This window comes from Centropristis striata, chromosome 18 (genome assembly GCF_030273125.1).
Source record: "Centropristis striata isolate RG_2023a ecotype Rhode Island chromosome 18, C.striata_1.0, whole genome shotgun sequence".
Classification (NCBI taxonomy): domain Eukaryota; kingdom Metazoa; phylum Chordata; class Actinopteri; order Perciformes; family Serranidae; genus Centropristis; species Centropristis striata.
The window spans coordinates 8,924,760-8,952,268 of record NC_081534.1 but is presented as its reverse complement, the minus strand read 5'-3'; the positions used below and the strand labels follow the sequence as shown (position 1 = coordinate 8,952,268).

The 27,509-nt window shown below is 41.6% G+C and overlaps 2 protein-coding genes across 5 annotated transcripts in view; one reads left to right on the top strand and one right to left on the bottom strand.

Moving 5' to 3' along the window:
• The window catches only part of cdc42bpab (CDC42 binding protein kinase alpha (DMPK-like) b), a 92,556-nt gene extending 87,586 nt beyond the window's left edge, over positions 1–4,970 (top strand). For 3 of the 4 annotated variants that reach the window (XM_059356973.1, XM_059356972.1, XM_059356974.1), the window contains one exon: positions 3,205–4,970. In XM_059356973.1, coding sequence (XP_059212956.1) covers positions 3,205–3,336 — 132 coding nt within the window. In that variant the 3' untranslated portion in view covers positions 3,337–4,970. Of the gene's footprint in view, positions 1–38; positions 114–3,204 lie in introns of all 4 variants that reach the window. The other variant, XM_059356971.1, reaches the window with a different exon arrangement.
• Positions 4,971–6,408: 1,438 nt separating this feature from the next.
• Positions 6,409–27,509, bottom strand: part of fzd3a (frizzled class receptor 3a) — a 30,823-nt gene continuing 9,722 nt past the window's right edge. Inside the window, exons 3-9 of the mRNA XM_059356969.1 lie at positions 22,610–22,806; positions 21,106–21,568; positions 20,707–21,006; positions 20,028–20,279; positions 9,361–9,509; positions 7,998–8,255; positions 6,409–7,907 (exon numbers count right to left, since the gene is read on the bottom strand). Of these exons, the coding sequence (XP_059212952.1) occupies positions 7,649–7,907; positions 7,998–8,255; positions 9,361–9,509; positions 20,028–20,279; positions 20,707–21,006; positions 21,106–21,568; positions 22,610–22,806 (1,878 nt within the window). The 3' untranslated portion in view covers positions 6,409–7,648. The remainder of the gene's footprint in view (positions 7,908–7,997; positions 8,256–9,360; positions 9,510–20,027; positions 20,280–20,706; positions 21,007–21,105; positions 21,569–22,609; positions 22,807–27,509) is intronic.

Sequence of the window (27,509 nt, the reverse complement as noted above, 5' to 3'; positions counted from 1 at the left end):
CTGTGGGCTGGGCGCTGAGTCTGAACTCTCCTCTGCAGTGGCAGGCAGTCTCCCCGTCGGAGAAGACCCCCGATCTGAAAAGGGCTTTAAGGACCCTGCTTAGTAAGATGAAGGTAATGTCATCAGCTGCAACGACTGCACCAACACACCACAGAGAGCACCGTCACTGACATGCAGCCACATGCACCACTTAGATATCAGGAAACAAACACGTTAGCATGAGGTGCATTTAAACACACATACAGCCACATCATGTCACATGATGTCATCCAGATGCTCGCTGCACCATTTCAGCCCCGTCACCTGTCACCGGAGCATCAGCTGCACCATCAGTCTGTCCCTCACCTGGCCTCCGTCATTGTTGGTTGCTGATTAAATGGTGCAACGCTGCTGCTGCTCGGCCATTTTGCTTCCCACCATCACAGAGCATGTCTGCTTCCACACGGCTCTGACAGCCTGCCCATGTTTCTACCATTAACTGTCAGCTCAGAGCACAACCAGGCCAGACAGACAGAGAATAATAATATAATAATAATAGAGGCTGTCCACCAGGACTCTTTCTGTAAACATAAAATGATTCAAAGTGATTGATTTTAAATCAGATTGGAATACATCACAATAGCTGCATGGTGTGGAGTGATTCTGATGCACTTCTGTGGTTTCTATGACAATGACTGATTAGTTAATATGGGTGGGAAGGCTGAGTGCTTTTAAACACCATGTCAGATTTTTACACAATGTAGCTGGGCAGTGTTTCTCACAATACACACCTCTAAAGTCAGACCTGTTGTGATCTCTAGGAAACTTTACAACCATAAACTAGAGATCTACAGCATTCACAGGATGGATGGCTTTCCTACGAATATATATTGACAATAATAATGGCGTCTCTCTCTCAGCAGTTTAGAGAACAAACGTTCTTGCAATCCAATCACCAACAACTACAATTCTTACAGAAATCTCCAAAATGTCAAAAGTATTTGAAACCAAATCAAGGTCTCGGTTTCTTTGTGTGGTATTTCGGAAGGATTTCTTGTATTTTTGTCCAGAACCATTTTTTTAAATAAATTCTCATGCGGCCAAAAATGGTAAAATCACCAGATCCGTGTAACAAATCAACCCAAAAAAGTATAACATTTGAACCAAAACCCTCTTTATTATACAGTCATGGAAAAATTATTAGATCATCCTTGTTTTCTTCAATTTCTTGTTCATTTGAATGACTGGTACAACTAAAGGTGTTTGGACAAATATAATAGCTGATATCTAGCCATTTTCCATGGTTTTCTTGATAATAACCAAAATCATTGTGAAGAAAACCATGGAAAATGTCTAGATAACAGCTCCTGGTCTAATTTTTTCCATGATTGTATATTATTGACAAAAAAAAGTTGACACAGTGCTGAGTTGCATCAAATGAATCTTCCAAGTTGTCAGCTTCAGATGATGTGCTCCTCCTCTATGTGGCGTCTACTGTTGAGCTGCTATCCACTGCTACAGAGCTATCTACTGCTAAAGAGTTATCTACTGCTACAGAGCTATCTACTGCTACAGAGCTATCTACTGCTACAGAGCTATCTACTGCTAAAGAGCTATCTACTGCTAAAGATTTATCTACTGCTAAAGAGTTATCTACTGCCAAAGAGCTATCTACCGCTAAAGAGCTATCTACCGCTAAAGAGCTATCTACCGCTAAAGAGCTATCTACTGCTAAAGAGCTATCTACCGCTAAAGAGCTATCTACCGCTAAAGAGCTATCTACCGCTAAAGAGCTATCTACCGCTAAAGAGCTATCTACCGCTAAAGAGCTATCTACTGCTAAAGAGCTATCTACTGCTAAAGAGCTACCTACTGCTAAAGAGCTACCTACTGCTAAAGAGCTATCTACCGCTAAATAACTATCTACCGCTAAATAACTACCTACTGCTAAAGAACTATCTACTGCTAAAGAACTATCTACTGCTAAAGAACTACCTACTGCTAAAGAGCTATCTACCGCTAAAGAGCTATCTACTGCTAAAGAACTACCTACTGCTAAAGAGCTATCTACTGCTAAAGAGCTATCTACTGCTAAAGAGCTATCTACTGCTAAAGAACTACCTACTGCTAAAGAACTATCTACTGCTAGAGAATTACTAAACTAAAAAATGACTTTGTGGCTCTCAGAGTGTTAAAGAGCACATGAAACTGCCCATCTACATTGACTTGTGAAAGGCTTCTTGTGTGTGTGCTGTTGTAGGACTTTCATTCTAATGTTGATGTGAACATGTGGTGTGTGTGTATCTGTGCTGAGAGATAGAATGAGACAGCAGGAGTGGGCTTCCAGTGTTTTCTAGGCCAAACATGTTTAGATTGAATCCAAACAGGAGAAGACTGTTGTACATCAAAGACGATCCAGAGTCAGTGAACAGGAAACAACATAGTGTTCATCCAGCACATGAGATAATGATGAAGGACATTATCACTGAGCTGCATACTGAACCACACACATCCTGAGCTCGGACCCCAGGCTTCATGTCTGTTGATGATGATGATGCTGCAGGTCAAACTGGATGTGTGGTACAGTATGAAGGTTGACCCCGCCCCCTCCTCATCTGGCCTGCCTGCATGTTTGTTTTCCTTCAGCTGATCATTTCTGCTCAATTGATCCGTTCATGTGCTGATGATGTGGAGCGTAGTGGAAGAGGAGGTGCGGGTGGGAGCAGAGGAGGTGGGGGTGGGAGAAATGTGATTCAGTGTCCTCCAGCCCAAACAGACAGAGAAGAACTACATATCATGCTTACTGAGAAGGAGCCCATTGTCCTGACACACAAATATAAAATATATCATGTCTGAGTCATTGATTTTATAGCTTTATTAGCCCTGGGCTAAATACAAATACATGTTAAAAGGTACTGACATCATCTAATTAATGTTTTTTCTCCTTATTTTCCCTCCAAACTTCACCTGCTTTCTTCATCTTAAACTCTCCTCTCCTCTCCTCTCTCTCTCTCTCTCTCTCTCTCTCTCTCTCTCTCTCTCTCTCTCTCTCTCTCTCTCTCTCTCTCTCTCTCTCTCTCTCTCTCTCTCTCTCTCTCTCTCTCTCTCTCTCTCTCTCTCTCTCTCTCCTCCTCTTCTTCTCATCTGTCCTCCCTTCCTTTCCTTTTCTCTCTCCTATCCCTCTCCTCTCCATTTTCCTCCTGTCCTCTTTATTCTCTCCTCCAGGACTCGGACTCCCCCCGTCACTCCACAGCCTCGAACAGCTCCACCTTCAGTAGCCCTCCCAGTCCGGCCTCCCCACACAAGACCAAGTCCCTGTCCCTGGAGAGCACAGACCGGATGGGCTGGGACACATGAGCCTCTGCCAGCCTCTCACCCCCCTCCCCCCCACCAACCAACCCACCAACCGACCAACCAACTGACCGACCGACAGCACAGGACTCCACCCTCCTCTCCTCCTCCTCCTCCTCTCTCATCCTTTCTGAACACCCCCCTCACTGCCCAGAGAACTGCACCTCCTGATGAACATTTGTCCCGTTACAACCTCAGTTTGTCTCATCGTACTTCCAAGACGGAGCAGAGAAAGAGTCTGTCGTCTCTTTGAGGGAGAAGTTATAAAAACGAGTGGTAGTGTATATGTGGTTGCTGATGTTTGAGGGTGTGTGTGTGTGTGTGTGTGTGTGTGTGTGTGTGTGTGTGTGTTTAAGAGAAGCTGTATGCACTTGCCAGTGTCTGTGTGCATGTGTTTATTCAGAAAGGGCATCTGATATAGGAATGAAAACCTCCTGACTCGAAGCGTCGAGTTCTGTCGACACGACTCTGTCCCCCGTTGAGATTCATTCAGAGACTAAAAAGCTCACAATGCAACAAAAAGAAGAGGATTATTATCAAGAGAAAATGATTTGTACTTGTACATAGGACCCTTTGGGTTTTAGGGGACAATATTTTAATTTATTTATCAATCTTAGAGGAGGACAGGGAAGTTTGCTTCATGGCCTGACTCAGACGGGTGGAGTTTAACCCCTCCTCTCTTCCCTCCTTTGCTTTCTCTTTGGGTGCTGCAAAAATTGAAAATGTAAAAAAAAAAAAAAAGGAAAATAGAGAAAGGAAAGCAATGATTTTTGTTTTTTTTCTTTAGCTCATGATATTAAGTGCAGTGACTTTATAATATTTTTTTATTTTGACCATCAGCAAAAAGCTACAAGCAGCGTTAATAATGCTGGTGTGACATCACCACAGCTCCTCTGTGCTACTCTCTTCCTCATTGGTCCAGTGTGAGTGACATCACCCAGCAGCCCTGGGCGTGTCCTCCATTGTAGTGTAGACGTTCCACTTTGCTGTACAACCAAACTGACCAACTCACAGGTTCCCATCACAATAATGTACATAGGTTCAAAGTAGAGAGTAATATATGATAAGGAAAATACTATAGAGAACTACACGGGAAAGACAGAAAAATCCTCTGCGACTTTTATTTTCCTTGTTTTTGTTTTGAGTGATTTGGGGTTGTATTCACACAAAAAAAGCCATTTTAAACCACTTTTGTTTTTTTACTGATTGATTTTAGATTTGTTTGTTTTATATTGTATGTATGACACTCATTGTGTTTTTTTTTTCCTCCCACTTGGTTTGCAATTGAGTGAAGAATACTGGTGTATGGATGGACACTACTGGCCTACTGTAGAGTGAACACGTGCATTTATCACACATGTATCTCCACACACATACTGAGGTGGTGTTTTTATGCAGCAGATGCCTTGTCCTGCTCCTCCTCCCACTGTTGGAGGAGAAGTGGCTCTGATCATTTAATCAACAGTCTGCGTGTTTCTAAATTGGCTGTGGTACCTGGATGGAAAGATGAGTTCTTCCACTGAGCTTGATTTAACCAAAAATGGACAAAAAGAGGGAGACTGACATTATTTAGTCTTTCTGACAGCCTTTGCATATTCTGAAGAAGGTTCTGTTCATTACAAAGCAACATTTGTAAGAGTTGTTGATTTAAAAAACAAACACTAAAAATGAGAATGTAAACCGTTAAAAGTGAGTACAGTTTGTTTCGATAAAGTGCAGATAAGATAACCTGAGAGCTACCTGTTGTTGTCTGTAGATTTAACAGGGCTGGAGCTCTAAACCCCCTCCAGGCGGTTTGTCTTTGGCCTCTGAAAGAGCATTTTCCGGTGATGCGGCTCCTGGCTGCAGAGCAGGGCATTCACAGCCAACAACCTGTTACCTCTGTTCATCTCCTTCAGCTGACACACACATCAACAACATTTAATGTGAGCAGAATGGTGCAGAATGTCCTGACACAAACACTAACTAGAATGTGGTTATAATGTGGTATTCTCTGTAAGAAGAACACACATACTGTACTCTTACACTGGCCTGTTGTTAGGACAGTACAGATTCCTGGTCAGGATCCTCCACTTTATTCCGCTTGTCTTGTTTGTTAGAAAGGGAAACAAAAACAAGTACTTTGGTGGTGGAGTCCCCTGTTGAAACACAAAGTAGCTCTAAACAACCCATTCCAAGTGTTTTTTAGTATTCCATTTTATATGAAGAGAGAGAGAGAGGTCTGGAGCGCCACAGTGCAACTCAGTTGGTTTTATTCCAAACCCTTAGAAACTTTTTAAGCTAGCGAGTCTCCTTAGTTCCTGCTGGAGTTTGTGTAGAATGTATTAGATGTGGGGGGAGTGTTTTATTATTGGCCAATATTGTACAGAAATTGATCCCAGACATCCCATTTTAAGGAGAGGGGAAGAGAAACTCAGGAAATGTCAGAACCAATGAATAATTTTCATTTAGATGAAAATGACTGTTTGATGGATGGATGAATCTGGCTGTAGTGTACAGTAGATGTGACCCGGGTGGAGACGCAGGAAGAAAAGGTGGAGAGGACTAGAAGAGAAGTGTTTTGGGGGGGTGAAGGGTGACAGGTGCTCTGATGGCTGAGGTGCCACAGTGGTAACATTTAAGAGGGAGAAAAATCATAAAAAACAAAAAAAATTCAAACGCCTTTGCATTTCAGTGAGGTCTTATCTACAGTACCTTCTATATTATTTTGCTCTTTCATATCATATTACACTTTGTTTTGTTTTTTTCTAGGATTGCTTTGTAATAATTTGTACAGTTTTGCATGTTATAGATGTAATCATTTTTGTTTTCGGTTTGTTGTTTTACTTGGACTTGCTCCTTTTTGAACGGTTTGGGCGTTTTACTGAGGATAACCCACTACAGGTGATGTAGATTCTTTTTTGCACAAAAAAATATTTAAGGTGTAAGGTCAAAACAAAAAATAATGTATGGAACTGGCTGCCACACTTATGTGGAGAACTCATTATATTAACCTGACTCCGATGTATTTCAATAAAGCGGAGGGCTGTTACAAATACAAACCCAGTGTGTGTTACTGTGTGGTCATTACCGACTCTCTTTTCTTTAAAAAAACAACTTTATTACAAATGAACAACACACGTTCACTTTTTACATCTATACAAGTTTTGCCACTAGAGGAAATGTTGATCTAACATTTGACAGTAGCTATACAATAAGGACACATTTTGAAACAGGACACACTACTCGAAATTTGACTCTAATTTACGGGTGCACTATCATCTAGTCACTGTAAAGTGTGTTCAGACCGAAAGCAAAGCCACTTCGACAGCTGAAATGTTTGTTTTTTGGCCCCAAACAGCCACCGTACCAACTGTGTTTGAAAAATGAGCCTGTTCTTTGACTAAAGGCTGAGCAGAACAGTCTTTTAGCTCTAAAACCACGTCTGTCTTTCTGTTGACTGTATGTTATCACACAGCCTGTAAAAATCTGCGCTGCTTTCTGTCTGAACACACCATCATAAGGCAGGAGTTTGGATTCAGCTTTTCCTGTATTTCAGCCCTTTGAATTCTGGCAAACAGACATTTTTCCTCTTTATCATTACAGCAAAGCAGTGAAGTACCTCAATATAAAAAACAGTTTTTAAAATGGGACAAGGCTTTTCTAAGTTCAGACAGCAGTTGCAGACGGTGCTGCCAGAAGTTCACTTCTGGCTAATTTGTTGCTTTTCAAGTGGACAATAAATTGTCTCTATAAATAAGGTTTTTTAGCAGGTCAAGTTATAATAATTGTATCTGAAACTGAAACATGAAAGAGTGGCTGAAGAGGTGCAAAATAGTTCAAATATAGCCGGTAAACAGTTAAAATAAAATACCCTGCTTCCAACCCGAAGAGACTAGACAAGAAGTGAAGACTCGTCATGTCTCAAGTCCATCATCCAGTCCTTTATACAAACAAGTACAGTACAAGTCAAAAACAATCCAGTGCAGTGTGTCATTGTTGGTCACGTTTGTGTTTTGACTGGCTCAGTAACGTAGTTCCAACAGTGAAGCCTTGTCGTCATTCTCCAGTGTTGTTCATCATCAGCTCTAGAAAATCCCTCACAGCTTTGTAAACTGAATAAAAGTCATTTTGAACTTGAGTTTTTGGGATCAGCGAGTAAAGCTGAGAGGACATTTTAAGGCATCAATCCACACTCCTCTCAACGTCATCAGTTAACTGTGCTGCAGCTCTCAGCTCCCATATTGGCCATCAGTGGATCCCACAGAGGACCCTCACACATTCTTTAACTCTCTAGAAACAGAAAGACGAGTCATCTCTCCTCCTTCTACCTTCCTGTTCAGGCCGTCGCCCCGTCCTCCTCCAGGACTCTGTGGATCCCGTTCCCGGGGACCCCCAGAACAGCCTGGGCGGTGCTGCTGAGGTCCCTGATGCTGCTGTGGCGTGACTGGCTCTCCAGTCGTTGGGTGGAGCCGTGCCGTGAAAGGCTGTCCAGGCGGTTGGTGCTGCAGTGTCTGGACTGTGATTGGTCGTTGAGGCGAGGCATGCTTCCGTAGGGCGGACGGTCGTCTGTGGCCCGGAAACTGGAGGCCGTGTATCTGAGACAGAGCAAGAACAAACACACATAGGAGTCATCAGGAACTGTGATGATGAAGATAAAACAGGAATGCTAAAGATGTGAGACCCACCTCCCGTCCCGGGAGCGGTGCAGGCTGCCGTGGTAGCTGCTCATCTTGGAGCGTGCGCTGCGGAGCGAGCCGGCCCGGCTGGTGCTGGCGCTGGGCGGCTCGTCCAGCATGGCCAGGTGGGTGGAGGAGGCGTGGGTGGAGGTCCCCTGGGTGGACGTGCCCCGGGACTTTCTCACGATGGGTGTGTTGGGATCCCGGAGCAGCAGCTGGGCGAAGTCGGGCTCCTGGAGCACCTGTCGGCTCTCGTTGACCATCCCGCTGCAGCAGGGGGAGGGAGGGGAGCAGCAGGAGGAGGACGAGGAGGGGGGGAGTGGAGGAAGGGAGGGCAGGGAGAGACGCAGGAGGGTGGGCAGGGAGAGGGGGAAGGTGGTGGGGTGTTTGGTGTGGTAGAAGAGAATGGATGAGTGTGTGGAGCAGGCGGTGGGAGAGGGGGTTAATGCTCTGAGTCTGGAGGGGGGGAGTGAGTGCAGAGAAGGGAAGGGCCAGTGTTCACCACCAACCACACACACACACATGGCACTGTCACACAACTGTCATGTGACTAGCACACCACAGTCCAGGACAGAGTCACGCCTTCAATCTTGAATTCTGCCTTCATCTGAGAGCCACGCTGAATCAAGCTGGATGTTGCAGTCATGTGATGTTATAATATGAGTTGTAATGTTTTAGACGGGACATGAACCATATCACAAGGTACGCATTTATGATAGTTTTATTTATTCTTCATTAAAATGTTCAGCAGTTGACTGATACTGGACATTTATTTTATTTGTAATTATTTATTTTCTCAGTTTTCATTTCTATAATTGGTTGACAATGTATTATTACATTGTATGTATAATAATGTATAACATTGTTAAATATTTTTTAATAAAGTGATTTGTTTAAGAAAGTCCTATCAATGCCTGATCCAATTCAAAAAGATCTATTTTCATTCCAGCTCAAAAATAACTATATATCAAAACATTCAAAGTTACAGTTTACACATTGAATGTAGTTTTTTTTCATGTAGCACTTTTTTCCTGGCTATAAAATACATAAAACAGTTTTGTCATTCCCAATGTGTCGGAGCCAAGTCAGCACAGAGATATTATTGTCTAGAATAAGTTATGAGATCAAGAATCCACTCGTCATTTTTCCATTTAATTATAACTACAAAGAGATGAAATGCTTTTAAAATACTGAGACAAAACTTATGTCAGAAACCTTTTACAGATAGTTTGCTGCTAAAATATTTAGCATCATACATCTAAATCAGTTTGTGTAAAGCTGTGCCCATAGAGCGGACAGACAAACATCAGTGTGTTAGTTAGTTAGTTAGTTAGTTAGTTAGTTAGGTTCTTTATGTGTGTAGAGTACGTACTCTTTGCGTCTCTTGCCGTGGAAGAAGCTGGCCCACTCGAAGCAGGTCTTCTTACTGCCCACCCAGAACACAGAGGGGATTCCTACGATCAGCATCATCACGTACTTGATGAGGAACAAGGCCAGGTCAGGACGGCTGGTACGCTCCACCTGGAAGACACACAGGGTGTGGTTATTGTGTGTGTGTGTGTGTGTGTGTGTGTGTGTGGGTGGGTGGGGGGGGTGGGGGGGGTGCTGGTGGAGACAGCGCTGGAGGGGATAGATGCATCACTGTGAGTGTGTTTGGTAGAGCTTGAAGAAAGGCAGAGAGACAGAACAGGAGACAGTTAGCAGCTAATACACCCACACACTATCACCTGAGGGCAAGAGCTTCTTTAGGGAGGACTGACTGGTAGAGTTTACACAAAGCTTTGCTAATGTCACAGTTAGAATTGACCACATTTAATCCAGAAATGTACTAAATACAAACATATAGGCCATCAGACAGTAAAGTAGTTCAGCTAGTCCTGCATGTAAACATCAGCATCTATGAGCTCATTAACTGTGTGTGTGTGTGTGTGTGTGTGTGTGTGTCTGTCTGTCTGTCTGTGCGCGTCTGTGTGTGCGCTCTATATCATCACTGACAGCTTGCTGGAGGCATCAACACCACAGCAGCCAACACACTGTCATCCATCTCTGGCTGGCAGCTGATAACTGATAGTCCTGTTCTAAAGAGCTTTTCTGTTGCTGTCCTTTGTTTTGGTTCTATTGTTTAACCACTCCTCTCTTATATGATCATTCTGTGGTATTAAGAAAGTATCTCATCACAGCATTGAACAGTTCAGGATAAGGTTCTGGTGCTATATCCAATATTTGTATAAGTCCTTGACCAAAGGGAGACGTCCAGAAACATCCCAACCTGCAGGAGAGAATACAGAGGACACACTTCCAGTGGGTGATGGTGATTGAGAGGGATTCCTTTAGTATTGGCCTATATCAGGATGTCAGCAGGTCACCACTGAGAATATTTTACACCGGTTACCTGTGTCAGTCTATAGGCTAATTTACATAGCATAATAGACTCCGCTGACGGTTTGTAGCTAGAACTCTGAGGTAAAAACAAAGCAGGACAGGCTCGGATCACACACTGTGTGCTGAGATTAAAGGGGAACTTTAAACTCTAGGCTCTGTGCTAGCTGTAGCCGGGTTCCTTCCATGCCACAGTGCCTGGAGCAACAAATAGGAATGTGTGATGCAACTTTTCAGTTTGGTAGTAGTGTTAACACCATGCTGGACCACATTAAGGAAAAGCACCCACTAGTGTAGCCAAACAGTGTAGAACAGGGTTAGAGATTATAGCATTAAAAAAGGCATTAACAAACACTTTGAGGAGAGAAAGAATGTTGATAAAGTGAAGTCTTTGTCATGGCTGACAGCTTGCTCTGATCTCCAACTGCTGACAGTTCTCACAAACAATATTACATTAAAACTACGAGTCAATTCTTCAACTCTATTCGTCAGCTCTTCCCTCAGAGCTGTTCTGTCGGCCAGCACAGCTTGGATTTCACATAATTTTGCCTTTTATGACTTAAAAATTAACCTATTAGTTGCCAGTTAATGGGTTTTAGGCAGGGCCGGTTATTCCTACAGGCCACCAAGGCGGCTGCCTAGGGCGCCAAATTGGCAGGGGGCGCCCCCTTGTGGCGCCCCTAAGCATACACATTTGTTTTAACAACATTGATTAACGAAACATTTTTTAAAAAGCATGGGCAATAAAACCCTCATTGAATTAAATGAACATGCCCCAACCCATATTTCAAATGAAAATGTAATATTATATTATATAAAATATGATACGTGCATGGGTGTCATCACTCGTCGTCATGACGATGCAGTTGCAAGTCACACACTAGAACTAGATCACGCTAGCGGCCGTAGAAGGTCAACGAGCAAAATGAAAAGGACCAAACTGTCTGGTGCACAGGGGCGAAAACGAAGAAAAGAGGAGGAGGAGAAGAAAGCACAGTATAGAGGTATGTATTTTCATCTCAGACATTAGTTCTAAAGTTTAATTAAAATTGTGTTTTCTTTCACTGTTCATGGTTGACGTTTCATTAGAAGCTAGCTATCACGGCATAACGTTAGCATTAGCTATTTCTAGAATGCTTGTGGGCTATCGTTTAGCCCGCTAGCTTAATCCACAAGCTGTCTTTCACAGGCAACAAAATCGTTTTTTTAAAGGAAACGAAAAACCTAGAGTTAGTCTTGTAAGCCAACCTACTTTAAGAAGTACCCTAGCTAGTTTTCTTTTGTTTTATCAGTTAACATTTGTCGAGCCTTCCAGCTAGGTAAACATTCAAAGTAATCAGAGAAAACGTAGTGATTGTGAGGTGGAAAGTTGTGGCATGCTTGGGAGACGTCAGGTTTATGAAAAAAAATGCTGACAAATTCTATTCTAAGCCCTTTTTCTTTTAAAAGATGTAACGTCGGTTTTGTTGTGGTAAATTAATTTGCTCGCCAGACTGCGGTGGATTAACGAGAGTTATCCAGATGGAAAAGGGTTGGAAATGGTGACGCCGCCTGCTCAGAATGTTCACCAAGTTAGGGCGAAAATCTTAATTTGATCGAGCGCAGACGTTCACCTTGCAAGAGTGTTCCATTCGCTACCTTTGATATATTCGCTAGAAGTGTTCCATTCGCTATATCTGTTGATGGAAAACCATAGAAAAATGTGCATTAAAAGGGACATGACATCATTTTGATTTGCTAGAATCGTTCTGTTGAATAGAAAACCATTTTAGTGCTTCAAATATGGCTCAACATTACGAATGAGTTAATTTGCTTGGAAATCTTATGGAAAAATGGCTTATGTAGAATCTTCTACGGTCATGTAAATAGTAGATACATGTGAATACACAATTGTAATAAATGTGATTGTGTTGGTGAGTGGTGTGTTATGCTCATATTATTTTATATTTTAAAATGTCTAGGTGCACTCCAGAGATTTTTGCAGAGTCCCTCACCTGAAGAAAGCTCAGCTGATCCCCCAGGTTCACCTCTCTCTGAATCTTGTAAGTTTGTTTATTTATTATAGTTTTTGGTAGTAATAGCATTCGTTTTAGTAGTAGTGGGCTATTATACATACAATATTAATAAAGCTATAATCATCTGTTATAGGAGTACGTTAATACAGTCAAAATATGAACTCACACTTCCAGTCATTGTAAAACTATGACTTTCAACCTCATTCTCAATCATTACATTAATTTCATTGAACTCCACTGATCTGGTTATACTCTGTGCTTGAATACAGCTGCAGGGGAAGGGACATCTAGCATCACACCTAGCACACCTAGTACAGCAACCAATGAAACACAGACCAGGGACACAGGGCCTGCAGCAGGTAAGTCTGTTTAATAATCTGTATTTTACTTTACACTTAAAAGCTTACAAAACAATGATTCAATTACACCTAATTTATTTACACCTAATGCCAATTTCAAATGCTTTAATCATTTTTCACTCCATTAAACACCACTGATCTTACATATAAAAAATATGATTTAGATGTATTTACTGCTTGTTGTATTATGACAAGATCAGTGATAACTCTCAACATATGAACAAGAGAGAAACTCTGTTTCTATTTAAAGATTAACACCAATTGTATGTATTTGCCTTCAGGTCAAGGAGCAGCAGACACAACCGGCCCTGCTTCCACACTACAGCCTGCAGACACCCTATCCCCCACAAGAAGTTCTGATATCCAGGAGTCCGTCAGAGGAGAACCTATTGATCCTGCTGACTGGCCAACAATGTCTGACACGGTGAGGACTGACTTAGTCCGTAGAGGACCAAATCAAACCAGTCCAGATTTTACTTTTCCCAAACGAGAGGATGGACGAAGTTGCCATCACCACTATTTCTACCGAATGTTAGTGAATGGAGAAAAAGTTAAGAGAAGCTGGTTGGTGTACTCAAAGGACAAAAATAGTCTTTACTGTTTCTGCTGCAAGCTCTTCTCAATGAAAAGCTTTAACCTTATCAGCAGTGGACTTAATGACTGGAAAAATTGCGGTGAACACCTTAAAAGTCATGAGAGTAGTCCAGAACATTTACAGCACATGTCATCCTGGAAGGAACTGGAGACCCGTCTCGAAAGGGGTCAGACGATTGATAGAGTTGAAATGGCACTTCTTCAGGCTGAAAGGAGGAGATGGCGTGAGGTCCTGACTAGGTTGGTGGCCATCATTCAGTCATTGGCAGAACGGAATATTCCACTTAGGGGAAGCGCAGAAAAGCTTTATCAGCCAAACAATGGTAACTTCCTCAAAGAGGTTGAGCTCATGGCCAGGTTTGATCCATTCCTCAAACAACATGTTGCTGAGGTGGAAAGAGGAGAAAAGCACACAACATACTTAGGGAAGGATATTCAGAATGAGTTGATTGATTGTATTGGTGACAAAATTGTGCAGCATATGATTAGGGAAATAAAACGATCAAAATATTTCTCAGTCATTTTGGATTGTACTCCTGACGTGAGCCACAGAGAGCAGCTGTCGGTTGTAATTCGAACTGTCGAGATACTAGAAAGACCAGTAGTGAAAGAGCACTTTATGGGGTTCCTTGAAGTGAAGTCTTCCACTGGAGAAAGTCTCTCAAGCCTCATTCTGAGAAAGCTTGAGGAATTTAACATTCCCTTTGAAGATTGTCGTGGGCAATCATATGACAATGGTGCAAATATGAAGGGAAAGTCAAAGGGAGTCCAAGCCAGACTCCTGAGACTAAACCCTCGGGCTTTATTTGTTCCATGTGGAGCCCATACTCTAAACTTGGTGGTAGCAGATGCATCAAAAAGCTCAACCGAGGCCAGAAATTATTTTGGCTACTTACAAAGGCTGTTCACACTATTCTCTGCTTCCACACAAAGATGGGCTATCTTGAATCAGCATGTTAAGACAACTCTGAAATCTTGGTCCGACACCAGGTGGGAAAGCCGGATAAATAGTGTCCAGGCTGTAAGATTTCAGACAGCAGAAGTCAGAGAGGCTCTACTAGAGGTGAGGGATAGTACCACAGATGGAATTGTTGGAACTGAGGCACAGTCCTTGGCTGAGGAGGTAGGGTCATACAGATTTTGCATGTGCAGTGTGGTTTGGTATGATATCCTTGTCAAAATTCAACATGCCAGCAAAATGTTGCAGTCTGTGTCCATGCAATTGGATGTGGCTCTTCAGCTCCTTAAGACTGCAGAAGCCTCTCTCACTACCTACAGAGGAAATGGTTTTAGTTCAGCCAGGGTATCAGCTAGAGAACTCTGTGAGGAGATGAATGTTGAGACTACTCTGAAGCAGAAGAGGCTGCGTAAGACAAAAAGACAGTTCTCTTATGAATCGCCAGATGAGCCAGAGGGGGATGCACTCAAACAGTTAGAAATGTCTTTCTTTAATGTGCTGGTTGATGTGGCGGTTGCATCATTGCAGGAACGTTTCAAAACTTTAGGTGATGTTGAGGAAAAGTTTGGAGTGCTTGTGAACTTCCCAAATCTCCCAGAGGTAGAGCTCACAAAGAAATGTGAAGCACTTAGTCAAACTCTGAGCTGTGGTGGGCAGTCAGACCTGGATGGGAGGGAACTAGCGATGGAAATGCAGAATTTCCCTGATTTGCCAAAAGCTAGCATGACCACTATGGATCTTCTCACTTTCTTATACGAGAAGAAATTAGGAGAAATCTTTCCAAACATGTGGGTCGCCCTCAGAGTTGCTGCTACCCTTCCAGTGACAGTAGCTTCTGCAGAGAGAAGCTTTTCAAAGTTAAAGTTGATCAAAACATACCTTAGGTCAACAATGAGCCAAGAACGTCTCAATGGGCTTGCTCTAATAAGTATAAACCAAGACGTGTCAAGCCAGATATCATTCGATGACACCATTGATGAATTCGCGATTAGGAAGGCTAGGCGTGTTCGATTGTGAGCAGTTGGTTGTGAAATACCATAGTAATTTACACTTTGGTGTTGAACTTTGGTGGTGAAATACATACTACATTACACTTTGATGGTGAAATACCATATTACTTTAACCTTTGATGGTGAAATACCATAGTACTTACATTTTTTTATACACTTTTTATAGTACTTTACATTTTATATTTATTTGTATACACTTTTTTATAGTACTTTACATTTTATATTTATTTGTATACACTTTTTTATAGTACTTTACATTTTATATTTATTTGTATACACTTTTTTATAGTACTTTACATTTTATATTTATTTGTATACACTTTTTTATAGTACTTTACATTTTATATTTATTTGTATACACTTTTTTATAGTACTTTACATTTTATATTTATTTGTATACACTTTTTTATAGTACTTTACATTTTATATTTATTTGTATACACTTTTTTATAGTACTTTACATTTTATATTTATTTGTATACACTTTTTTATAGTACTTTACATTTTATATTTATTTGTATACACTTTTTTATAGTACTTTACATTTTATATTTATTTGTATACACTTTTTTATAGTACTTTACATTTTATATTTATTTGTATACACTTTTTTATAGTACTTTACATTTTATATTTATTTGTATACACTTTTTTATAGTACTTTACATTTTATATTTATTTGTATACACTTTTTTATAGTACTTTACATTTTATATTTATTTGTATACACTTTTTTATAGTACTTTACATTTTATATTTATTTGTATACACTTTTTTATAGTACTTTACATTTTATATTTATTTGTATACACTTTTTTATAGTACTTTACATTTTATATTTATTTTTATTGCATTTGTACATTTTATTTATTTTCAGTCTTTACAATCAACAGATCTGTGTTTTCTCATTTATTTATTCTTATTTTCAATTCAGTTGTTGTTGGTAAAGTTCCTACCAGTTTCTAAAAATTAAAATGTTGAGACCATTATATTGCCTGTATGTAGTTCATGTATCAAATATAAATGTACATTTAAATTTCATTTTTATGTTTATTTTTATTGCATTTGTATGTCTACATTTTATTTATTTTCAGTCTTTGCCATTCTTAATTTGATGAAGATCTGTGTTTTCTTATTTATATATTCGTATTTTCAATTCAGTTGTTGTTGGTTCCAAAGTTTCTAAAAATAAAAATGTTCTGAGACCATTACCTTGCTTGTAGTTCATGTATCAAATATTAGTGTACAGCATAATACATATAACATAGTGTACCTATATCAGAATGAATACATGGAATGGATGTGGTTGGGGGGGGGGGGGGGGGGGGGGGGGGGGGGGGGCGCAAAATCTCAATATCGCCTAGGGCAGCCAATGGGCTAGAACCGGCCCTGGTTTTAGGCCACGTCTAAACAAGTCTTTTTAAGGACAAATCTGCATGGTTTATCTTTATGATTAATGTATCTGTCACTGTGGATTAAAATATGATGTTATGGCATTAAATATAAAAATAATTTGTGAACCGAAATTCAGAGATGTTTTTCAGCTGCTTCAGAGAGAGTTGGGCAGTTTCTACCACGGCAACAACAATACAGCTGGCATGCAGTGAAGCACAGAAATACTATCTCCTCCTCTCTCTGTCTCTCATATGTACACACACACAAGAGCACTCATGCGGTCACACACAGATGTAGTCATCATGGCCTCATTATGAGGGGCCCCAGGCCCAGATCTCCACAGATACACTCATTACAGCAGAGAGATAAGACAAACCAACATCCTCATTACAGACTGTGTGTCAGAAGTTCTGCTGCATCTACACAGCAGCTCCAGGCTCAACATCAAACTCATGGAGTTTAATAAACCTCAACCTAAAATTAGTTGTAAAACACAGCCTTCATCTCTTGTTCTGTTGACCGATCCCGTGTGGCTGAAGTGTACCACGAATTTGACTGTGTGTGTGTGTGTGTGTGTGTGTGTGTGTGTGTGTGTGTGCTGTGAAGAGAGGGACGAGCATCACTCAGGAGCAGCAGAGTGGAGGTCCGAGCCTCGGGGAAAGCTTTTAAGATAAATATAGTAAGGCACTTTGAGTGGAAGCTACCTACTGATGCACGTTATTGACTCAGTGTGTGAATGCATACTGTACGCTGTTCTTTCATGAACACACAGGGGTTGGGGGGTTGGAAGTTTGAAACTTTGTGTGATTTCCCCCCTCCAGGCAACTCTCCACTACACTGTTGTACAGCGTATGATAAGAGTGCAGCACTCAGCTGTGCAGTACATGAAGCTTGTGTTCAGATCAGCTGGAACTATGATGTAGTGCAGTTTGACCCCACTGACCCGGTCTTGTCACACACACACACACACACACACACACACACTGTGGATTACTGCACTGCTCTCTTATACAATGCAGTGTTTATGTCACAGATTAAGAGCATCACTCTGATTTTACTCATTGCTCATGCAGCTCTCCCCACAGCTGGAGCTCTGTATCATACAGGTTTCCCCAGTGTACTACAGGCCCTGTGGACCACCAGGCATGAGTTAAAACTTATTGTTAACTGGGCCTAAGCATCAGGGATCATTTTAAAGATGTTTTATAAACTACAGCTACAGTGGGGTGGCTTGGTTGGAAACATAGATATGATATAATGGTTGGAACTAGAGCCGACAGATATATCAGTTGACTGATATTATTGTAAATGGTAAATGGAGCTGCACTTATATATGGCTTTTCTAGTCACTTTGCCACCACTTTACACTACAGCCTGCGCTCATTCACCCATGAACACACACATTCATACTGGTGGCAGAGGCTACCCCAACCAGTGGGCGACCGCTCTACCAACTGAGCCACAGCTGCCCCCATATTCCCATATTGGCCTATCATATGCTGTCCGATATGTGCCGTTATGAAAACTTTTCTTTACACAATGTATGATTCAAAAATTGTTGCTTGTCGTGATTTTTTATTCTTTTTTAAGTAGTCAGCAACTGACTGAACCTGAACAGTAATGATGTTTATTTAGCCATTTATTTTATTCCACCATCCAAATAAAAAAAAAGGTATTTTTTCATTAAAAAATGACTTTATCTGCCATCATATAAGGTAATACCATATTATTTATTAATTCCCCCCCTCTAATATCAGTATCGGCATCAGTCTCAAAAAATCTCGGTCTGGCTTTAGTGGGAACATTCTTTTAATCTTCCAACTATCACAAGCCAATGTCTCTCTGCCAACCTATCAGGAACATGCATCACGTGATTCTGTCATCTCAGAAACTATCCTAGGGTCCTACTTTGACATGAGGGCTCCTGTTTAAACTAACTGTATGTAAAATATGACTTTTTAAATGAATTTAAACAGGAGCAGTCATGTAAAGTGTCTGGCTGAGATCCAGATAATTAAATTAGGCAATTAACTAAAGTAAAAAATACCAGACAGCAACTCCAGAGTGGCCATTTCTGCTACAGAATACTGAATCCCTGATGGGCTAAGACTTGACTAAACTACACACACACACAAGGTACTGGTCTGCACCACTGCAACACTCTTTCACTCTGCTCCACCACAATCTACTTTGAGCATGCAGCGGTGAAGGCGGATGTGCTCCAGCTTGCTCACATGGGAGGAGATACCTGGCTGAAAGGAAGAGAGAACAACTGAGAGAGAGCTGTTTGAATTATTAACAGTTCTATCAGATGAGATGCAGCGTGTGTGCTGATGCTAGAGGCTACTGCAAGCTACTGAAGACACCAGCATGAGACTTATCACTACACTGTCTCATATAGGACTGTGAAGGTGAGTGTGTATTGTTTGTGTTTAAATGCATATAGTATGTGGTTATATTCAGGACACACATCTCACTGAGCATCCTGCTCTCTAATGTCTCTGTGTGCAAACACATCTGGCAGTTATCAGCCTTCTCCCAGCTGTTACCTTCTGCTGTCTTCTAGCTTCCTTGTCCCAGTCCCAGTTGTACGTTTAATGTGTACAAACATCTGTGCAAACTGTGATGAACATCAATGCAGCAGTATCGCAGCTACTATCAAAACCTGCATGTGACTGTATAAATGGGTTTACAGAGCTGTAGTGAGGGTTGATATGAGTGCTTTTGCATTATTGGAGCTTGTGTTTGCATACAGCAGCACCAAAATGGAATAATTACATACACAATTACAACTTGTTTACATGCAAAGTAAGCAGGCCCTCACAGAAAATGCGCCTGCATAATTCTGACAATACCTCTGCAGATTTGCAACAAACGAAAGTCGTTTATAAAACTCAGAATGTTAATCCTTTTCCCATTAAATGTGAAAACCCCATTCCGCTAAATACCACACATTTTCCTTCTGGATCACCTCAAAAAAATAAGTTAAAATGTGTTGCAAATAATTTCCCATTTTCTTCCCATCAAAAAGGAGAGGTTTTAATTGTCCTCCATTTCTGCACTCTGCATTTGTTTTACAGCAGATCTGATGACAGCAAGTATGCATGCAGCCAAGCTCAGCTATTATTAGCCTACAACAACACAACTAAAAATACATAGTCAACTTGCAAGTAAAAACATTTTCCGTTTTGTGCCGATGAGCAGATTTCATGAAAACCTCAACATGGAGGAAGCAAGTAGTTATTATGCTGGGCATAACTAATCAAAACCAGTAAAGGTTTCTGTTGCACAGCTTCTTTAGCATGGCATGGTGTGGTACAGTATATTACCTGGTAGGGACAGGGGATGTGGTAGTCTCTACACTTCTCCTGGACCCAGGTTGTCTCCCAGATGGATCTGTAACTGTTCTCATAAAGGTAGCAAGCTAGAACGGCCAGCAGGGGAACCAGGTAGAGCACGGAGAATACTCCGATACGAATCATGAACTTCACCAGCTTCTCCTGGTTCTCCTTCTCCAGTGGGATCTCCATGCGGACTCGGTTTAGTGCTGCTATGCCTGCCAGCAGCAGCGCCACACCAACCTGGAATAATATGGCAGAGGGGGGAAGTTATGGTCTTCTATATAATCATAGGCTAGAGAATTGTTAGAGGAGACAGCCTGTATCTGTTAGCTCTGGTTGTGCTTTTTATTTCAGGAATACTTTCACCATATTTTCAGACATTATATCATGATTATATCCCCCAAAAGAGTCCACATATTTCCTATACTTTCATAGTATTATAAAACTTAGAATATCAGATCATTTTTTTGTAAATTTAATTTATCTTTTTAAATTTTCTCAGAACATTACCCACTTCCCCTTGTTTTTATTTTACAATCATACAATTTTAATCACAAAACAGATTTATCGACAACAACTGCTCCCATCAAGATAAACGTGATGTTGTGAAGTATCAGGAATCACTGCAAGTTCACAATATCTCTGATTCTGCAGTACTCTTCCTCACCACTACGTCCAGTCCCAGCGGGACCAGCAGGAACCAGCGCAGGGCCGTCAGGTTGTACAGCCCCACAAAGCACACGCCGCTGACACTGTCTCCCTCGATCTTGTTCATGGCCAGCAGAGTCACAGTGAGGACACCAGGGATGCCCCAGGCACAGGCGTGGAAGAGGAGGGCCTTCTTCTCTATCGCCTCACTGCCCCATTTGGGAACAGCCGCCAGGAACCAGGTGATGGTCAGAATGACCCACCACACGCTGCCGGCCATGGTGAAGAAATAGAGCACCATGAAGAGAAGCGTGCAGGCCTGAGGAAGAGGGAGAATGTACAGGTGGAGGTTCAATATCAACATCTATTCATGAGAATAACAGCAGAACAATACACAGTCAAGGACAGATTTCCTCACCTTATTGTGAGAGCCTTGGGTCACTGTTGAAGCTCTAAACCTCCCAGGGCTCGCTGCGTTACAGGAAACCTTGTCCTCCATCAGAAAGCCCAGGAAGAACACCAGGGACACCATCATGTAGCACACAGCATAGAAGATGATGGGACGCTCTGGGTAGCGGAAACGCGACACGTCGATGAGGAAAGTGAGGAAGGTGAAGAGGGTGGCGGAGAGACAGACGATGGACACCACCCCGATGAAGTAGCGGGCGAACATCAGCTCTTCTCGTGTAAAGTACATGTTGGGACACGGGGGAGAGCAGTCGCGCACCCCCATGAAGGAGTAGCCCAGCTCGGGGTCGATCTTGAGTTCTCTGGGACACCAGAAGCCGTAGTCCCGCTGGACGGCGACGGGGGACTCAGTGGTGTCTGAGCTGGACAGCAGGTCTACAGGACGGGGGTAAGGCTCGTCACAGTCTGGGAACCTGAGAGGACATGAAAGCTGATGATTATTACCAACCACTTTAAAAAACATTTAAACACAGCTTTTTGAGGTTGATAATTGGTTTTTCTCCCTTGCAGGCAGCTGATGATTACAGGTCACATCAGTCAGTATAAAGGAAATTCAACTTGCAGAGACTTGAAACTTGTCTGAGACAGATCGTCCATTCTAGTGAGCATTTACTGGCTTTATTTTCTACATTACATCATAACTGCATTGTCAAAAAGCTGAATCCATATTTTGTAAAGATTTATCAGCCAGCAATGTTGGAAAACTTTGCAAGTGTCCTCGACCTCGAAGCTACTAGGAAACTATGAAACATCTTTCTAAAACAAAGCTCTACCAAAAGAAAATAATATATATTAAAATATATTAAAATGATCATGGTGTACATTTTTGTGGGGATGTGTCCCAAACATTTTTTTGTAGAATTCAATTTGTTGCTGGGTCATCTCTGCAGTATCACAGTATTTAATTCAGAATGGTATTTTGCACATAGTTTGCACCTCCAGCAATTTGGATTTTGCACCAGTCCATATTGGGACTTTGACTAATTGCTCAGCCCCAGAGTGCAATGTTTTTGCCATTGCAATACTGAATAAAAATCACAAGAAAAATCACACTTTTTTTTTTACAAATTACAGTGTCTATATTGCCATGGTGAAGCCATGTTTGACCTAAAAAACAATCTCCACTTTGGCATTGAGCCTTTGTCCAGGAGGAAACTGTGTTGGCCATGTCTACAATCAGTTTTCTGGCTGAGAAAAGATTTTTTTTCTGGGACAACAAGCTTGGAATAAAAGTAATTGTTTAGCAGCCAGTTCTCAAAATCAGATGTCAAAGTTTTTCAGAAACATGGTCCCTCTAAGCCTCTTCATTGTTTGTGGTTCAAATAAAGGACTTTTTGCAGGCTTGCTGCATTACCCCTCTCATAAAAGGAAAATCAGCTTAAAATGACTGATGCAGCAGGGCGGTTACCGCTGAGATAAATCCAGGGGAAAATAATTATTGCTGTTGTACCAACCTGTTGCAGTCCATCTCCTGCGGCCAGCTGACACCAAACATGTCCATTAGTTTGTAGCAGTCGCTCTTGGCCTGCAGACAGAGACGACGGCAGGGCAGAGTCATGCGGCCGTACTCGGTACACACCGGGGCGTAGAGGGCACACAGGAACATCCTGAGGTCTGGAGAGCACTGCAGGTTCACCATGGGATGGAACGGCTGCAGGCGGGAACAGAGAAACAAGTGGGCATGAAACACACTAACAAAAAATAATGAACAACTATTTATTTAAAACAGTTTGCAAAGATACTGGAACCATAGAATCCCAAGCAAGAGTTTTACTCCAACTTCATTATGAGCGCCAAAGCCGGGCACAAAGAGATCAGTGGAGCATGTCTGTGACACTTTCTGGAGATGAATCCATAAAAACAACTCTGGCCTCTTTCCTAATAATCCCCTCAACCCCCATGATATCAGGCTCCCCCTTTCTCCATGTCCTCTCCTCTCCTTCCCTCCAACCTCCACATAGGAGGAGCAACCCCCACCATTACACACACACACACACACACACACACACACACAGGGTTTATGCTGACAGGGCCTTTGTGTTACAGGGAGGACCACGCTGTGACTGACTGACATACTGCAGTAGCATGCATACACTCACACACACACATAAGCCAAAGTACCAACGGAAGTATATTATTTACATGCTAACACACCCACGTACCAGCACAATAATGGCCTCACTCACATAAACTGAGCCAAGAGGCGTTGTGAGTGCAGGAAGCATCTGTGGGGCATGTTGTTAATATGCAAATGCAGAGGGAAGAGTGTGTAAATGTGTGTGTGTATGTGTGTGTGTGGATGAGTGAGAGGGAAAGCATACATACAAATCCAAAGAGCGCACAGCTCTGTGTTTCTGTATACATGAATTTGCATGTACCTCTGTGCTGGTGTGTGTGTTACAGAAAGGCCTCCAGCCACACCCAAGACAGTCAGACGCATGCTAGCTGCCCTCCCCCAGAACGTAAAGACAGAGGTCTGTATGACAGACAGGGACAGGGCGGGGGAGGGGAGGGTGGAGGAGAGGACAGGCAGGGGGCAGATTGTCTCTTGTGTTTGTTAGAGGGCTGGTTATTGAGGAGGACGTGTCACTGTGGTTTAAACAAGTTAAACATTTTGTTCTGCCTCTTCAGTGTGCATTCAGCAGAGAAAAGGACATGCACACAGGTTCCTGTTAGCTGGAGTTTGTTCTGTCCAAAATAAGACTAAATCTAGTTCTCCATATATTTTATATATTGTATATTTTTGTGACAGATATTGTTGAATTTCTGCCGCAATGAAAAGCTGCTACACTGACAGAGTCAAAGGAGGAGCGGCTGGGGTTGAATCTAACACTAAGAATGTTATACAAAAACACATATAAAGCTCAGATCACTCAGTCTTTGTTTAGGGCTGGGTAATATATCAATATTATATCTATCCTGTGATATGGGACTCGATAACGTCTTATATTTTGGACATCGTTTGAAAAGTGTAGTCTTCTCTTGCTTTTAAAAGGCCTTGTTACAGTAAATTGATGCCATTTTCTGAACTAACCAGACTACACTAGCTGTTTTTTGCCATTTCTCACTTACTCATTATATCCACATTACTGGTGATATTTATCATAAATCTCATTGTGTAAATATTTTATGAGATCACCAATAGTCAACCCTACAATATTGCTTTGAGAAATATAGAAAAATATAGTTATATTTGATTTTCTCTATATCACCGGCCCTATCTTGGTGATGTTCTGGCCCAGATTCTGATCAAGAAATCTCAAGATTGGATTTTGGATGAAAACAGGTGAAACATTCAATTCCCTTTAATCCTACATGTAATTCATTGTACACAGTATACAACCTTAGAAATGAAAAGATAATTTTTTAGGTCAGAATGAAACAATGAATAATTTTAGAGAACCACTGACGCAGGATTTTTGCTCTGATCTTCTCAATTGTTTGCCACCTTAACTACAATCAGATTTAACAGACTGCTGTAATGCATTCCCACCATATGTCTCCAACATCGTCCAACAACATCCTTCTCCTGACAGCATGTCAGCCTGCCACCCACATGGCATGTTTTTATGTAAAACGGATTAGAATGGGTGTTAGGCTTGGCCCTTAAAACACAAAGCAGCCACCTCCATACAGCTTCCACCATCGTCTTGCTCATATCCTTTCTAGCAAGATGACATTGAGCGGATGTGCAGGGGACAGAACGCAATCATGAGACGGACAAATGGGATTTGAGGTAATCAGACTGGTTAGTCACCTCCGCTGTGGGGGATCAGGGATGGATGGGCGATGACAGGGACTTAAATTTCACATGCAGAGTATTTCAAATGAATTTAAAATGCAGACAGCAATTTAGGTGACTTACACGCCTGTCATAACTGTGATCGATCAACCAGTCGATCGTGTAATTCCACTACAAATGGAGTCATCACGTTTCATTGAGCATCACTGTACGAGGACACAATAACACCAGCACTCGTCTCATGCTAGGAGCTGCAGTTATCTATTAAGCAAACACATCTGCCATGACTACGAGAGGGTTCCACCCTGAAATGGGTCTATTACTGCAGATGTACACCATCAATCACACTGTGCTGTTTAAAGCCTTCTAGTAGTATAGGAAGCCTACACGATCACAGCTTTACATTTCACTTGTCTCATCAATGGATGTCACATTTCTCCCCAAGTCCAAATTTAATGTAAAAGGGAAAAGGAGCTTTTTCTTAATACATTACTTAAGCAACAGTTTTTGTCAAATGTCTCTACACCTACTTGGCAGCTTACCAGGGAGCCTGTCAAAATTATTTCCTTTATATATCTAGCAATTGTAATTGTAATATTCAAAAGGTCTTATTTTTTTTCCGTCCAAAACCCAAATACATGGCGAGTCAATTTCCGGGTCAAGCTGTTTAGAGCGTCGATATTTGGCGGTTGTGTATCAATAATTTATCATTCCCACATTGATATTTTGTCCCACATCTAGTTTGAAATAGCTTAAAGAATACATGTTTAGTGAACTACATTAAAAGCTCTTCTTTACACTACACTTACAGAAACAGAATGGATGAAATAAAATGTGTTTAGAATATCACATTACAGCTACACTCAGGCACAACACGGTCAAGGCAACAGAGGGGAAGAAAAGTACTTTGTTGGACAGTCTCTGGAGAACAAGACAGAAAAGCAGAAAATCCTGAATGTCCCCCCACCCTGCCAGTCCTGGGTGCTACTGTAGCGCTTCCTCTCCCTGTGAGTCCCTTTGCTTTCTGTTGCCCTGTGACAGCTATGACTTCATCAGGGTGCCCTGTCAGCGCTGGTTAACCACTCAGACATGATCTAATGCAGCTAAAGTGAGCTTGCATCTTCACTCTTCCAACTCCGTTTTGAGTCCCGCAGGCTACCGATATGCTCCATAGAACACAATGTACTCCACTGTACTGTAGTACAAACAGAGCTGCCATGGGAAACGGTTGAATAAATATATAGGCTACACGGAGTGATGATCTACAAGGGAGGGAAAAAAAATCAGGCTCTCTTCATATTCATCCCTCTTCCTGTTTATCATGCTTCCTTTTTATTTCTATTTTTATACTCCTCTATCATCCATCCCTGTCCTACCCTTCTTACCCCTCCTCCATCACTTCAGTATCTCCATTCGGCCATTTTATCACAGTCAACTCATCATGTCAGCCAGTGTGGGCAACACTGAACTGGTGCTGAATGGGACATATGGCTGTTTACAGCTTTACCCACACAGTCAGCAGACCAAACAACTCTAAACACCAACATCTCCAAGCCCTGCAGAGCCTCTCCAACCTCCATGGGGATTTGATGTTAATGGCCACAGTGGAAACAGCTGGTGAACCGCTGGTCCCATCAATGGCCAGGGGTTTGTCATGGCGCTTTCCACCCCAGAGCTGTCCGTGGAAGGAGAATCAAGCGTGTAATACACAACTCTGTCATATGGTGCGGGCCCGGGGTGGTGGTGGGGGATCGGTGGGGTGGTATGCTAATGTCATTTCAGTTTCAATCCCGCTGCTACAGTTATTACCTATTCATGAGAGTTTTGATCTCTGAAAATGTGGAATAATATGCCACTCTGGAAATAGATGGCTCACACACAGTGAGAGAGAAAAGCAGTGGGACTGTGATGAAGGTCAACAACCATCCAGACAGAGGAACATGTATGGAGTGAGCTAACTGACAATGCTGACTAATACACTCAAAGGTGTTCTTCAAAACATATTAGACATATATATCTATTATAAAAAAAACATTATAACATTTAAAAAATGATGTGTGATAGTATCTAAAATTTATATCTCAAAAAATTCTCTCTGACATTCTGAAATCTAAATTCGTACAGCTTTTTAAGAGTACAGTTCAAGCACTTTTCCAGCACTCTAAAGGTAAACCAAACATTTCCAGACTCCTTAAACTTCTGTTTTTGTAAATATATACTAAAGCATTTTTCAAGAAGTATATTCAAATTCAAGCATTTCCTTATCTTGAAAACATAAAATTATGATAATAATTTACGTTTTAGACAAAGTCAAAACGCTAAAGGTACAAAATATTGGTGATCAAGAAAAACCAACAACGCAATACCCGGATGGGGAAACTGAAAAAGAAGCACCCTCAAAATGTCTTCTGTGGCAAAGTTTCAGGGCTGTCTGCACCAAAAACCATAACCTTAAAGATAATTTAAAATGCATAGCTTTAAAAAATCCTTCTAACTCAAGTGGATGGTGGAGTCCACATGACATTTTTGGGATCACTTTCAGAGCGATTCAAGCCACATCATGTTCAAATAGGCCTATAACAAAAAAATGCTAAAACTAATAGAGTGTACTA